Source organism: Tenrec ecaudatus, chromosome 14 (assembly GCF_050624435.1).
Source record: "Tenrec ecaudatus isolate mTenEca1 chromosome 14, mTenEca1.hap1, whole genome shotgun sequence".
Classification (NCBI taxonomy): Eukaryota; Metazoa; Chordata; class Mammalia; order Afrosoricida; family Tenrecidae; genus Tenrec; species Tenrec ecaudatus.
In genome coordinates this window covers 109,565,612-109,581,354 of record NC_134543.1, presented here as the reverse complement: position 1 = coordinate 109,581,354, position 15,743 = coordinate 109,565,612, and the positions used below count along the sequence as shown (strand labels likewise).

The 15,743-nt window shown below is 41.9% G+C and overlaps 1 protein-coding gene across 3 annotated transcripts in view; it reads right to left on the bottom strand.

Moving 5' to 3' along the window:
* SLC12A1 (solute carrier family 12 member 1) overlaps positions 1 to 13,990 on the bottom strand; it is a 99,630-nt gene extending 85,640 nt beyond the window's left edge. For all 3 annotated transcript variants that reach the window (XM_075530687.1, XM_075530685.1, XM_075530686.1), the window contains exons 1-3: positions 13,571 to 13,990; positions 2,621 to 2,755; positions 2,399 to 2,474 (exon numbers count right to left, since the gene is read on the bottom strand). In XM_075530687.1, the coding sequence (XP_075386802.1) occupies positions 2,399 to 2,474; positions 2,621 to 2,755; positions 13,571 to 13,990 (631 nt within the window). The remainder of the gene's footprint in view (positions 1 to 2,398; positions 2,475 to 2,620; positions 2,756 to 13,570) is intronic.
* Positions 13,991 to 15,743: the final 1,753 nt, after the last annotated feature.

The window sequence follows — 15,743 nt, the reverse complement described above, 5'->3', positions numbered from 1 at the left end:
CACAATAAAGGGAGATCAGTAGCTCCCCCCTCCCCCATGATGACCGAGTCAATCATTTAACTTGAGGTTCACAGCCAAGACCCATGAAATGGAGGAAGGGCTGATGGAGCTCTATTTATCACCACTGTCACTCTTATGAAGATTGAAAAACAAAAACAAAGCTTCCCATTCAAAAGAAAAATCCATCCAGGTAGAACAGGGCTCTATTCATGACCCCCTACCTTAACTGAAAGGTCCTGTTAAAACAACTCACTGGAGAATTTGGGTTCTGCCTAGCTTATACTCTCACAATAACCAGGAAACTGGGTAGAGTAATGTAAGATCTGATTAAAGTTCAGATGATTGCCCAAACATATGGATGTTAAATAAGTTGCATCAGAAAGAATTACTCTTGCCCTTAGCTACTCACACCTCTAAACAAAGTAATGTTTCTTGATGATCTCAATAAGTTACTAAACTGCCCTTAGAAAACTAATTTTGCGTGACACCCCGGAGCAAACGCGTGGCCATATTAAGATGCAGATTTTTCATGGAACAGCATGTACTTATCTTGGACCCTGGGGCTGTAAGCATTCATTTGACACGCAACATAACACCGGCAAGCAGCCTTTGTCAGGAACCCAGCTGCCAGCACACGCGAAACAGGGAAAAACTATGGGAACTGGCTCCAGCTTTTCAATGTACAACTCAGCCCTTTCTTTTCCCAGGTAAGGCTTCCAAAGGCTCGGGAACACTTTTTGAGGAGAGAAGATACTACATTACGATGACACCCCCCCTGCCCCCCCATCAAATCAAATGCACTGTCCTGAGTTGATGCCCACTCATAGAGATCCGATAGGACAGAGTAGAACTGTCCCTTCCATTTCTGAGACTTTCAGAAATCTCTCTCAGCCCAGACAGCCTCACTTTCTCCTGCTGAGTGACTGATCGTCGGCACCGCTGATGTAGAGGTTAGCGGCCCAGTGCATCTGAACCAGGTCACCAGAGTTTGCTTAAATTATGACTTTTAAGTGTGGATTGAGAAATATTCTGGAGTAATGTCTGAAAGCACATCTGAACCTCCATTGCCTTGATTCTAAAGATTTATGTCCTCCCTCAAATTTGAATCTGTAATGTATTTTCCAAGACACGTGCTCATATATAAAGTAAAGTGTCATTAATCTTGATCCCATTAAAGAAGAAACTTTATAAAGTTACAAGCCATTTTTTATATAACGTTTACCAACACGCTCTAATGAAAAAGGATGATATGCTAGGAGAAATTTTAAATCAAGGATAATATTTTAACACAGTCAGTAATCATGCAAAATGACTTCAGCATCTTTAATTTCCCACTTGCAGAAATAAACAATCACTGTTTAATCTATCGTTTTAGCCTGATATCTGGCAATACTTTCTTCACCTTAATTTTTTTTTGCTGTGGTACCTGAAAGCAACACAATTATGTTCTTTGGGAAATATTCAGGAATTCAGCATTTTTGTTAGTCAGATCACATTTTTCACCATTTTCCTACAAGTCATTTTGGTTTAGTAAGTTTTGGCAATAATCATAAGGGAAGCATTTGGGGGCAAATGAGGCAAAAATGTCAAATCAACAAACAAAAACCTCAGAAACATGGGAAAAAGTAGGGATGGCAGTAGTTGGCCCCTAAGAGATGGCACATTGAGGGGAGTGTGTTTCATGAGCTGACACATGCTGTGTTGGTTTCTAGTGGTTGACTATAATTGATGATCGGCTCTGCAAATCGTCACCTAATTCCCAATAGTTTCCAAAGGATGATGGGCAGTAAGAATAATGACATTTGTAGCAACCTTATTATAAACCAGAATAGACCTGGTGGGGTAGTGGTTATACGTTGGGCTCTTACCCTCAAGGTCAGCAGTTCAAAGCCACTAGCTCCTCCACAGGAGAAAGATGCAGCTTTCTGCTAGAGGTAGTCTTGGAAACACACGGGGGCCGTTCTACCCTGCCATACAGGGTCACCGTGAGTCAGAGCTGACCCAGTGGCAGTGAATTTTTGGTTTTATAGTAAGCCAAACGAACCAATGAGTAGATTTTGACCCATAGCAACCCTACACACGGGGTAGAACTGCCCCTGTGGGTTTCTGAGACTGTAACTCTTTACTGGAGTCGAAAGCCTCCTTCTTCTTCCTCAGAGCAGCTGGTGGTTTCGAACTGCTGACCATGTGCTTTGCAGCCCCACAGCTCTCCTGTGCCTTCATATAGTTATACAGTTAAATTCTACCTAAAGTTGAAATAGTTAGATGAACATTCACAAACTAGAAAAGGCTAGGGATCCCCAGTAGACTTCTTCTCTGTGATTCCCATCTCACATTCAGCATGAATTTTGTTAATTGAATTTATAATCCCCACTGAAGGTTATTTAGGAGGGCTTACCAATGCCAGCTTCCCCCACAATCCAAGAGAGGCGGATGAAGAGCATGACACCCCAGATGTTCAGCATGCATCGCACCTGTAGATCAGAGTGACATTGAAAGCAGAGTGACAATTGTGCAAAGCCCAGCATTCTGTCCCTGCACCTCTCGGGCTTGCTTAGCCCTGAGCCCACTAGAGCATTTCCTGGACAGTCTTTATTTGTAAACATAGAAGCTTTCTCACCAGCACACCTTTCACCCATCCAAACTTCACAGCACCCCCTTGGTCTTCTTCTTCCTTGTTTTCAGCTTGCTCATCGCCTGCCATCCCTTCGCCATTAGCCACCCTGTCGGCGGGACCCGGAGCCACGGGCACATTCTGCGTTCACACAGAGAGGGAAAACACAGCTTTTGGTTAAGAAACAACTTTCTTTTTTTAATGATTTAGTTCTTTTTTTAAAAAACATTTTATTAGGGGCTCATACAACTCTTATCACAATCCATGCATATACATACATCAATTGTATAAAGCACATCTGTACATTCTTTGCCCTAATCATTTTCTTTCTTTTCCATTTTATTAGGGACTCATACAACTCTTATCACAATCCACACATATACATACATCAACTGTATAAAGCACATCCGTACATTCTTTGCCCTAATCACTCTCAAAGCATTTGCTCTCCACTTAAGCCCTTTGCACCAGGTCCTCTTTTTTCCCCCTCCCTCCTCGCTCCCCCCCCCTCATGTGCCCTTGGTAATTTATACATCGTTATTTTGTCATATCTTGCCCTATCCGGAGTCTCCCTTCCCCTCCTTCTCTGCCATCCATCTCCCAGGGAGGAGGTCACATGTGGATCCTTGTAATCGGTTCCCCCTTTCCAACCCACTCACCCTCCACTCTCCCAGCATCGCCCCTCACACCCTTGGTCCTGAAGGTATCATCCACCCTGGATTCCCTGTGCCTCCAGCCCTCATATGTACCAGTGTACAATCTCTGCCCTATCCAGCCCTGCAAGGTAGAATTTGGATCATGGTAGTTGGGGGGAGGAAGCATCCAGGATCTGGGGGAAAGCTGTGTTCTTCATCGGTACTACCTCATACCCTGACTGACCCATCTCCTCTCCTAAACCCCTCTGTGAGGGGATCTCCAGTGGCCAACAAATGGGCCTTGGGTCAATGGCTGGTCAACCCATGGACAGAGGGCTTCAGAAGGAAGGATGAAAGCAATTCTCTAGTCCTATTAGCAAACGAATGATTCCGGTTTGGGGAGCTTAGTTTCATGACTGATGTTAGGGACCCCGAAGACTGCCTTGTGGCTTAGGCTTTGGGCTGCTGCAAGGCTGGCGGTTCAAACCAACCAGGTGCTCTGCAAAAGAAAGGTATAGCTGTCTTGCTCTGTTAAAGACCTGCATGCTTTAACAGAATCCTGTATAGAGTTGATGAGGGTCAAAATGGACTCAATGGCAGTGCCGTTTCCTTTACTATTTACCTGACACTTTATTGGGCCGGTGGGAGTTGGAATCAATGTGATGGCTTTGAGTTTTTAATTTGGGCTCTTTGGGGGAGTGCTGCATCTCCATGAGCTCCCCAAAAGCAATCTTTTCCAGTACAGATTTAACAAATCTTTGGGGAACTCTTTTTGATCCAGCCCTGCATTACTATCATTCTTGGTTTAAGCCAAGAATGATATCTTCTGATACTATCAGCTAAGTAGTCTTGGACAAGTGCATTTTCTCCCTTTAAAATAGGACTCAGGTATAATAAATAATTATTATTCACAATAAAGACTTTTTTGGTGGGATAGGAGATTGGCATTCATATTTAAAATTTAAATATTTATTACCTGTGGGGAATATTTTAATCTTACCACTAAATCAAATCCACGGCCATAGAGGCAACCCAGCTTACAGTGGCCCTATAGGACAGAGTTTCCAATCACTCACTGCCATCCAGTAGATTCTTACTCATAGTGAGTCCATAGGATGGAGTAGAACTGCCCCGTGTGAGCTTCAGAAACTATAACTCCTTATGGGAGTAGAAAGTTTCATCTTTCTCCTGCAGAGCGACAGCCCAAGGTACAATCAACTATACCACTGGTGCTCCTGAATCTTTACTGATGTAGACAGCCTCAGCTCTCTTCTGCAGAGCAGCTGGTGAGTTCAAACTACTAACCTGCTGGTTGGCAGTCTTGCTAGTGCTTAATAATATAACCACTCCATCACCAAGGTTCTTAAGTTAATCATAGATCATGAAAATCGCATAGATAAGTGAAAGCTGACTTCATATCTTTATCTCAATGTGAGATAATGGAGAGCAGAGGTCCAAAGAAATCGCAGTTTCAAGTTAAAATAATCATTTGAAGTCAGAAAGGCAGAGGGCTGGGAAAGCAGCAGGAATGGAACCAGGAAGCACTGGGAGAAAGTGGGCTAATCCATAGGACATTGAAGGGATTGAAATGAAATGTATCTATGGTCTTATTGCAAGTCTGATGATCTGTCTGTGAACCTTTGCCCAAATCACAATAAAAACTATATCTATATAATGTACTGGCAGGGATATACCTGGTGATCTTTCCTAACACCATCCAATAGTCATATCATAAGCATAAGCCATGTCTGTAAGTTATTATTTGTTTACATTTTAAAAATCAATTGGTGAAACTAATTTTAATAATAAAATTACCTTAGTTTAAATTTATATTTATGGTAATAAATCAGTTATGGATAGGCTACTATCATATTAGAATGTGATCCATTTGAGAAAGTCTATGAAATATTTTACACTCTTTTTGCACACCACATCTTCAAAATTGGTGTGTACTTTACCCCGACTACAAAACCGAATTCACTGCCACAGAGTTGATTACAACTCAAAGCAACCCCATAGGACAGGGAAGAACTGCCTCTGTGGGCTTCAGAGACTGCGACACAGGGCCTCGTCTTTCTACCATGAGTGGGGGGCTGCTGATTTTTTAACTCACTGCACCACGGGGGTACTTTACATTGACAAGACTGCTCAACTTGGGCTAGCCGTGTTTCATGTCCTCCATCGGCACCCATGGCTAGTGGCTGATATACGTCGTAATACACAATGCACCCAATTTCAGATGGATAAAAGATGTGAGATTCTGTTACAAATTCCAATTTTCTCTGAAATGATTCAATACCAACACAGGTACAGCAGCTGAACAAGTACCAAATATACCTTTCATTTTCCAAAACTGGTAATCAAAGAGTAGGTAATTGAGAAATTTGTTAACATGGTCATAAATGTGAAAGGGGTTATTGAGTTAAGGGATTCATTTATTTGACTTGAGTTGAAAAAAGCCCTTTTTTTGTTCAAAGAATCACCAGTAGTCTAGTTAATCACGATCTTATGACCAGCCGATCAGCAGCTGCTCATTAAGGAAGAAGACCGTTTCCTTTTCCTGGATTAATTGAGGATCCCGTGAGACGCGGTCTTAATCACTACCTGTTTAAAAGCAGTGCAGGGAATAGAACCCACGTTTTCTGATTAGACCTGAGCGGCAGAGTTCAGTCAGGAAATAGTTCTGCTCCCTGATGAACTGCAGTGGTGTACCTCTGACTTGAATTAATGAGGATACCAATGACTGTAGAAATCATTTTACAAAGGAGGCTAAAGGATGAAAAAGATGTTTAAAATTTCCCCTGAAATGAACATTTCTTCCTGATGAATGCCCTCTTTGGTCACAGTGTAAGAGTTCTTCAATCTATCATTAAGACATCACAGGATCATGATGAAAGAATGTTCTGCAAGGGTATGGCAGAGAAAATCACCCTCTATGGAAATCATGAATACAATCAGTTTTCTCGATTAAAAAATGGGATCCACACAGGATGCTCAAGTCTCCCCTTCAACCGGGGGAAAACTTGTACCTTGGGGTGGGGAGCCCTCAAGTGCTTAGTTCTGTTGTTGATTATGATTTACAGGCACAAGATCCATTTCAGTTGCTCATTTTCATACAGACTCAGAAAAGTGGTGTACTGTGTCAGCTAGGGGTCTTGGAATTGGGGCTTTGTCATTCATTCAGGGCATGTGCTCCAGCAAATTGTTTAACCCTTCATGGTTACTACCAATTAGGACAAATCCACTAGTTTCCTGAAAATAAGCAGTCCATTCTAAGAAAAATCATTCTTCTGCATACTGCCTTTCTCTCCTGACTTGGCAAAACGAAGCTTGGTTTCCCACTTTAATAAAAGCCTCCTGGTAAGCCCAAAGAGCAATTATAAATCCAACTTTATCTTCATGGTCCTACACGGACTGGGGATTGTGCTCAGAAAGGGATTCAATGGCTGTAAGCTATAACCAGTGGATGCAGACTCCCGGCTGAAGCATGTTTCTTGAAACGAAAGTTTCAAAGATGACAAGTTTTATGGTTGCTGCCTGAAACCAGTTTTTCCTCCGTACTTTGAATTAATCTGTTTGCTCATACTCCATTACCATAAATGATGACCCGTAACCCTCCATAAATGCATTTTAAATTGTGTAGCTTTAGGGAATGATTATTTATTTACCAAGAGTTTTACCTAGACATTAAATATTCAATGAAGGTAAAATGAAGTTTCTTTATTTACTTTTTAAGGAAGAAGAAAAAACATTTGATAAAAGCGTTTTCTCCTCCGATATTGATAAACTAGTGAAGCTTCAATCACATGCAGTTTGTGGGGCAAATTCTTAATGGGTTTTCTTGATTAAAAATAAATGATGAAAGATTAAATTATTCTACTTAATATATAAAGTGATTTTATAGACATCAGAAAAACAGCAAATTCCCTTCTAGGTATCATCAAAGCTATTTAGTTTTTAAATTCCAACAAGAGAATAATTGCTACTTGATCATCTTTTTCAACTTTTAAGGCTTTAATTTCAGAATTATAGATCACCTAATCCTTCATGGAAAAATAATTCCATAAACAGTTAGGCTTATATGATTTCTCCACCCCCCCATTATTTTAAATGTTTTTAAAGCTGCATTGTTCTATTTAATATTTGAAATATTCATACAGGAATGTAGAGATAAAATATAATAAGCCAGATATACTCATCACAAAATTATCAAAATACTTGCCGTCGTGAAAGTATGTCACTTGTATCCCATACGGGATTATTTTTAAACCTTTCTCAGCAAGAGCCAGTTAATTCTTAATGCTCATTTCAAAATGAATGACATATAGTTCCACCATCCTTCCCCATCTGATAGATTATATTATTATGGGATGTAAAACTCCATCACTTATGTCAATTCAGAATAGCTTAAATGATGAATTTTTTGAACATAGTGATAAGCCATGATCAGTCATCATAATCTATAATCATAGAATTTTTATATTTCTGAAACACACACACATGGACCTGTGCTTTTCATTGCTTAGGCTAAGAGCTAGCTATAGTCAAGGACCCAGCATAAGGAAATAAAATATTCTTACTGTTTTCCAAATTTACCTTTAAGGAAAGCTCTCATTCTGCTCATTGGCTATCACTGAACTACTGATGATAGGAAATGAGTTTTTCTTTTGTGCTGTTTTCATAGATTAGTGTAACATTGACCTTGGGAATGAGAAGCTCTAGTGTCAGAATGAGCTCTTTCCAGGGATGTTTGACTCCAACAAATAGCTTAGGGGACACTGCTCATCGCCAGAGGCCTTGAAAACGTTCATTCCCTCAAAATTGTAATGTGTACTTTATTTGATGTACATTTTCAGAGAGCCCCATCTTAAATGCTAGTGTTCCAAATTTGAACTTTGAAGCGCTTTAAAAAATATTGTCCAGTGAAATTATGTGTGCCTTTGCATTTGTCCTTTTGCGGAATATAAATATTTAAAACATCAATCTTGTTTGTTCACTTGACTAACAAAGCGCAAGAGTTGGTTCTGACTCAGAGAAATCTCATTGGTTACAAAGTAGAACTGGATTCTAGAGGGTTTTCTTGACTGAAGCGAATTGCCAGGCCTTTCCGGGTTGGGTTTGGACTGCCAAGGATTCAGTGACTCAATCGGTCTGCGCCACGTCGGGGACACGTTGACCTGATTTGATGTTCCTTTTTACTATCCACAACAATGTCACCTATAGAATAGCATTCACCATGCCGTAGGCCAAACCTCTCTAGCTTACTTTGCAGTGCTTCATACATGCTTTTGCTGATGACAGTGGAAATAATTGAGGTCTCCTCAAATTAATTTCATGGAAACAGTGGCATACTCCCTTGGAGCCGTCTCAGAAATTCAGGGAGTGGGGAGAAAGGTCACGGGCCATAGGGTCATGAAGACACGAGTCCCAACTTAATTAGCCCGGTGACTTCGAGCTGCTCACTGGGTTCTCCAAGTCTCTGTTTTCTCCTCTAAAAGGCCCGGATGATTTTTATAACACCTTCATCTCCACCAACCACCAATAATAACAGGACCTACTTAGGAGGCTGGTTGTAAGGAACGAATGAGCATCTACGACAAATGGGAGCTCATTCTCTCTCTTATTAAAAACATTCCTCAGGCAACGTTTATTGTTAAATTGGAGTCACCCGGAAAATTTGGTTTCCAGTTGCTTTTCAGTCGACAGCCCGGAACAAGACAGCTGGACACAGAGGCCCCACCAGTGGGCTCAAGCGCGACTGGGGACAAGCTGGTGTGTCTGGTGCTGTTGTGCACAGAGCAGCCAAAACCAGAACTGACTCAACGGCACCTCGCAGCCCAGTGACCCATGTGTGAAGTTCTTTTGCTGTTTCCCTTTTGGTTCCGTTGCTATCGGACCGGCTTCCTTTACAGTCAGAGTTCCCTCCTAATTTGTATGTTATTTTATATACAAATTTAGTTCCGTGACATCAGAATACCGACTTTGCTAGAAAGACTATGTTTTTGTGACCTTTTATATATTTAATTTTCTGAAACACAAACTAGAGTCCTAATTAGCAAGTCTCACTCCTAAGTTCCATACTGGCTCACTCTGTGCTTCCACGGATGCCCACTAGGATCAAGTATGGATAACTTACAGGCAAAACCCTCTTGACAAAGTAAAAAGATTAATCCTTTACCTGATGTCTAACAAGGATTACACGTGTTTTGATATGGTAAGTTCTCCAAGATGTATTGTTTGGGGAAAGCAGCAAGATGCTGCACATTGTAAAATATGCTTTGGTATATGTATGAAGACAGATTAGAGACAGGCAGTTAGATAGCTAGGAATATAGATGTTTATAGATAGAGGGGCATGCTTGTATAAGGATAGAACATTTCTGGAATGATTTACTAGAAACTGTCAGTAATGACTGCCCTGGGGACGAGAACTAAAGATTTGGCTTAGAAAAGAGACATTTCATTATGTATTTTTTTTAGCACTTGTTAAATATTTTACCAGTGTACGCTTTACTTTTTAAATAAAAAGCTGGTTTAAAAATTACCACCATTGCCTTTGTATCAACAGCAGCTATTATTAACTGAGTTCCTACCTATTGTAGGCAGCGTGCAGGCAGGCTTTGAACGTGCATTAATGCTAATATTATATGCATCCTGCAAAGTAAGTGGAAGCTGGTGTAGGACTGCAGAGCAAATAAAATCACAGAACATTTATTTCTGCTTTTCACCTGTGTTTCCAGAAATCTGCCATACTTAAACACCAGTGTAGGCATTTACTTTTGTAGTACCTAGAAAACAAGAAGGAGTTCTTCCAACTATGATCACAGATAACTGAGATGACAAATGCTGCCAGTAACCGTAACTCCTAGAGCTATACTTAAGGTAGGGACTTCAAATACCGCTTTTCAAGCCATTTTCAAAACGTTATCTATTAGGACAATTTGTCATGTAATTTTCTGTCACTGACTTGGATATTATAACCAGGATTTGCAAAACCTCCAGCAGTAAACATCTTCTGTCAGTCAGCACGAATACACCACGGTTATACAGATTTTCAAAACATTGTAAACCTTGGTACAAAAAAAAAAACCAGATGACCTGGCATTTACTCCTACTTTCCATTTTTAAGTTTTAAGTGATTGAAGTTCATACCACTTCTTATATGTTTACCTGCAAAATTTGTGAATTGCCAGATTATGATTATGTAACCTTTGTCTTATTCGTTATCCCTTGCTGTGATTGGAGGCACGCTCATCAAATGTCCCATGCCACAGGGAAGTGGCAGCACAGGTCTTTAACTCGTGTGGGGCGGGAGAAGCCAGGGGAGTAACGGAATCAAACTCACAGACCAGGAGGAACAAAGACTGTGAGAATGCTGGACTGTTCCCGCCAGTAGTACCGGGATACAGTCAAGGGGTAAACATTGAGCAAACACCTGCAGAGGCAGGCTACACACCTCAAGGCTAGAATGGGCCTGGCCACAAGAATATGTCCATGCATCTAAATTCCGCTTCGCTTCCGTCATATGGACCCCAAGGCATGGCTTAACCAGAACGAAGTATCCGAGATACATTCATAAAAAGAAAAACGCATTACTGTATTAGTTCTGAATGATTGTTGGGAGCACTGAGCCAAAATCTAAATTTTAATCTATTTAATTCATCGTGGTTTTGTATCTGAGGAAAATGTGCTAGAAGTCAAAGTTACATCCTGACTCTCACTGTCTTCCCAGGAATGATAGGATATCAAATCTGTCAACCGCAGCGAGTCAATATTTAAATTTTGATGGCAAGTGTAGTGAAGGAGGAGGGCTTGAAAATTACCCCGGATAATTTTTGTGCAGCGTACGAGGGAATAGAATCTCAGGTTTTCTTCTGGAGGACATTAGCTCATTTCTCTTTTCCCGAATAAATTGGAACCTTTCCACAATGTTCTACATTTTTCTTTTCCCCTCGCCCTCGCCTTGGAAACTCCTGACTTCTCCTCTCCATCATCCCTCTACCCTTTTCCTCTTTCCTCTCTCTTGCCCTTCCTCTCCCCTCCCCCTTTCATATAAAATGGGAAAATGACAAGTCTAATTGTAAAAGATTTTAAATGCCTCTTATCTCAAAGAAAAACTAAGTAAATCCACTCACAGGGGCTGCCGTATTACCTGAAACTACCACATTAACTTTGGATGACGCACCTATTGCTCCGGTTAAAATCTCCACCATGTGCATCGCTACTCACTGCGAGCAACCAGATTCTGATTCCCACTGAGTTGCTTCTGACTCATGGCGACACTTGATGCCAAAGTTTCTGAGGCTAATACTTTGTCTGGAGCAGAGTGCCTCATTTTTCTCCAGTGAGGCGGCTGGTGGTTTTGAACTGCGGCCGATCTTGCAGTGAAGTTAGCAGCCTCATGTGCATCCCATATATAGTTAGTCATTTAGCAAGAGTACTGCAGATAAGTTCCATAGTGTAGGCAACGTTTAGCTAATGGCTCAGCGGCAAACCAAAAGGTTAGATATTTGAGCCTACTTCCGAATCAATTTTGAAGAAAGGCTGTAAAATCAGCTATTGAACTCCCTGTGGAGCTCAGTTCTACTCTGACAGACCTGGAATCTCCATGAGTTGGTACCAACTCAATAGCCTACAAGAAAGGCTAGGTAGGAGACGGGTAAGAATTATGAGTGTAGGTTCCTGTATCAGAAAGTTAGTCCTGGTCACAGACCCTGAGCAACTGGGGAGCATGGTTTTCCGGAATGGGGCCTCTTGCAGACAAAAGGATGAGCAGAAATGAACAGGCAGCTTGCATGTTTATCAATATCTTTCCTGAACGCCATTTTCCAAGAATCCCTGGGGTGAATAATCACTGAATTTCCAAAACATTCAACGAATGATGATGAAAAGAATTGCCCCAATAATTTCTCGCCCTCCCCTCTCAACTGAGGCAAGAGTGGATGGTATTTGGATACACGATAGCTAATTTTTCTTTTTAGCAAGTAATTACATTCCAGGAAAGAATGGGATTCATTCCAGAGGAGCAGAAAGATGAAGTCCATCGGCATACATTAGAGCAGTAGGGGGGAGAAATCTACTAAGTTTCTAAATGCTTTGCCAAGACCGAAGGAAATAAACGCTGCCTCATGCTTCTGGCCAATTGGGAACCCCGGCTATAGTCCTTAAATAATGAAAAGCATAGCCACGTCTGCGGCATCTGTTCTGAAATTTAATTTAGTTCCTTTCATATGCTTAAGCGAATTCAGCAGCCTCGGGCAAAGTCCTGAAGAGGAAGGGATACAATGGCGAATCTTATAAATCTCCATTCTCTCTTTAAAAAAATATATTTTTAAAAGTCCTCATACACATCTCCGCCCCCCCACCATGAACTACAGCTAGCGTAAGTGGCTTTCTGTGTTTACAATCGGAAAGAAAACACACAAACAAATGAAAAACAACGACAGTTGCCAACTCCTGATGCCCTCGCCAGTGCCGGATTCGAACTATGCCCACAGGGCATCCCTTTCTTCCAAGCCGCTTCTGGGTGGCCTGGGGGCTCCAGTCTTTGGTTTAGCAGCTGAACCCATTCACCATGCTCGCCACCTCTCTCAAAACGCCACCCACAGAGGGACTGGGGAAAGCAGCCGTGGTAGCATAGTAGTTAGGTGCTTGACTGTTAACCAAGAGAGTGGGCAGTTTGAACCCACTAGACGGATGCTCTGCAGGAACCCCGGTGGCGGAGTGGGTGTGTGTTGGGCTGCTCACCCCACCGCCAGCAAGTTGAAACCAACAGTTGTCCTATGGGTCTAAGATTTACAGTCTCCAAAGCCCACAGGGGCAGTTCTCACTGTTGGGTTGCCGTGAGAAGATGCTCTGTAGGAGAACAATGTGCCCACCTGCTTCCAGAGATGGCTCTGCTGCTGGTGCTGGCTCGCTGTTTGGGAAGCTACGGGGCCGTTCTACTCCGCCCTATGGGACTGCCATGGGCGGGAATCGACCTCATGGCCAGGGGGCAGCCGGTGGAGGGGACCTTGGAGACTTAGTAACAAGGTTGAACTAGCCTGGCCTTCAGTTTGTCATGTTAAACTGACAGTAAGGTGCATCGACTCGTTGTAGATGGGCTATGACACACTGCGAAGTTCAGCGCTGGTTCTTCACCCTCAGTCAACGCGGGTGAACCCCTCTCAGGTGTTTCTGATCAATGGTAACCTGAGATAGATGTGTACGGAGGATGGATGGTGGGGAATCAAGTTCTCCCACCCAGGTTATTATTGAAGAGGCACAAATCACCTGGAAGCAGGAATGAGGGAGGCTACTTACCTGGGCCCCCTGAAGCTTACCTTGGCTAGTTGCTCATGGATCTCGAGCAGGCTGGGCCGGTTGATCTTGGGCCCACTGATGCTGCCGGTGTTGCGGTAGTACTCAATCTTGGGCACAGCGTCCAGAGTGTTGTGGCCAAAGGTTTGCAGGTAGTATGTGTTTGTGTGAGAATCATAGACATGAAAGCTGGCATCTGTTTTAGCGGGTTCCCCACTTGGGAGGAAATTGTCATAGCACTCCTGGTTGCCGGGCCTAAAGCTGATCCTGAGTCTGTTCTGGGCTTCGTTCCCAAAAGAGGTTTCTTCGTAGTGTGGAGGGTCCGCGTGGTCGACTGCAGCCGCGCAGCTCTCCGGGCTCTCATTGATGACATTAACTTGAAAGCGAGTGGTGTTACTGGAGACCGGGTCCAGAAATACATTGGAAGGGGTGTGAAGTGACATCTTCCAAAGTGGATTTTTTTTTGTGAGGGGGACTAAGCTCTCTATTTCACAATCTATATATTTCTTCCTCTAAATAAACACCACTGTGGTTACATTGGGTAGCTTGTGGCTTTTGTTCTAGAGAAACTCAATAAACAATCCTCAGAATGTTCTTCCAGGCTGTCATGTAGAAAAGAAAATTAAACGTGTGCCAGCTAACACACACACACACACACACACACACACACACACGTTTCAAGGAACACAAATACATGCGATAGGAGGGCCTGGAGGTATGAGGAAATATATTTTATTTTGCAAGGCATACACGTTTAAATGGAGTGAACTACAAATTTCTTCTCCCAAAGTTTTTTTTTTAAGATGAATTATTAAGAAAGACAGGACTTGCTCAGTTAGTTTGGTGGCCTGAGTCATTCAATCGAAATAATCAGGGACTTGCCTGGCCAAGCTGAGTTTTCCACGGAGTCATTAACCGGCTATTGGTCTGGACTCTTCATGGCCTTAAACGCAGTGAGATTGAACATGACTTTGGAAAAGATGTATGTAATTCAACCAATATAGCACAGGAAGGGTTTGTGAGAACGTAGTCTCAGCCTGAAACACACAGTTCACTCACGGCTAAATGCTATGACCAGATGCTACATGCTGTGTGTGTGTGTGGGGGGGGATGCGCGTTATGTTGGTGAATAAAATGAAAAGGGAATTTGAAACATCTCAAAATTTTCCATTCCTATAACTTTATACAAATCTGTATGTATTCGAATAAGACATTTTGTCGAGAAACATTCTGGTATCTAAATAACAGGTAAGAAAACTATTCACACTTTAAAATGTGACCTTAAAGATCTCTGTTGCCAAATGATGTCTCTGTAAATTCTTGAGTATTTTGCTATTGTTTCAAATGTTTCATTTGCTCACACATTTAAGTTTGTTTTGCAAATGCAAATGAGAGCTTTATAAGATATATGAGCATTGGAACTACGGATATAAATCATAGCCCTTAATAAAGTTGCATGCTAAATTTAGGTAGAATAATCATGCTCTACTGACTCCCTTGAATGAAATATTCTCAATCTTCACGGAGTGGTTTATATTTAACTGTGCTGTGAAGAGACTACATAATCAGTTTCTCAATCCCATGCTATAAGCCCTTCTTAAGGCGGTTGTTCCTCCGAATATCATTTCTTTATCAATACCTGAAGCCGTGGTTTTTCAAAGAAGCCACTAGAAAGATGAGATAAATTAAAACAAAAACTTGCCTCCCTCATGCCGTCATTAAAATTGTTTCTTGCAAGAGGAAAAAGTCAACTGCAACTCTTAAATAACCTTCCTTGGGAAAACAATGCCAAGCTGTTAATTATCGTTTGGTTTTTACAGAACATTCCACGTCTCTTCATAGACTTTTACACCCTCTTTCTAACCTCACTCCTCAGAATCTCATTTATGGCATTAATAGAAGTGATTTCCCCCGGCCCAGAAATGTTTAACTTACCACCCAGGAGCCTTCTTCTGAGGAAGGTAATCTGCTTCAGCATCACCCAGGCATATATGGGGCACCTAGCTCCCTGCCCACAACTTCAGGCTTCCTCTTATTGGCTATCCCCTTTCTTGATGGAGATGGCTTTGCAAAGATTGGCTTGGATTCATGCTGCAAGCCCTGCCCAATCATTAGCCCTAAGGAACCTTAAGTACCACATCAACTAGTAACTGCTAGTAAACCATTAATCTGTTTAGGCAGGAAGCAAAGGAAAGT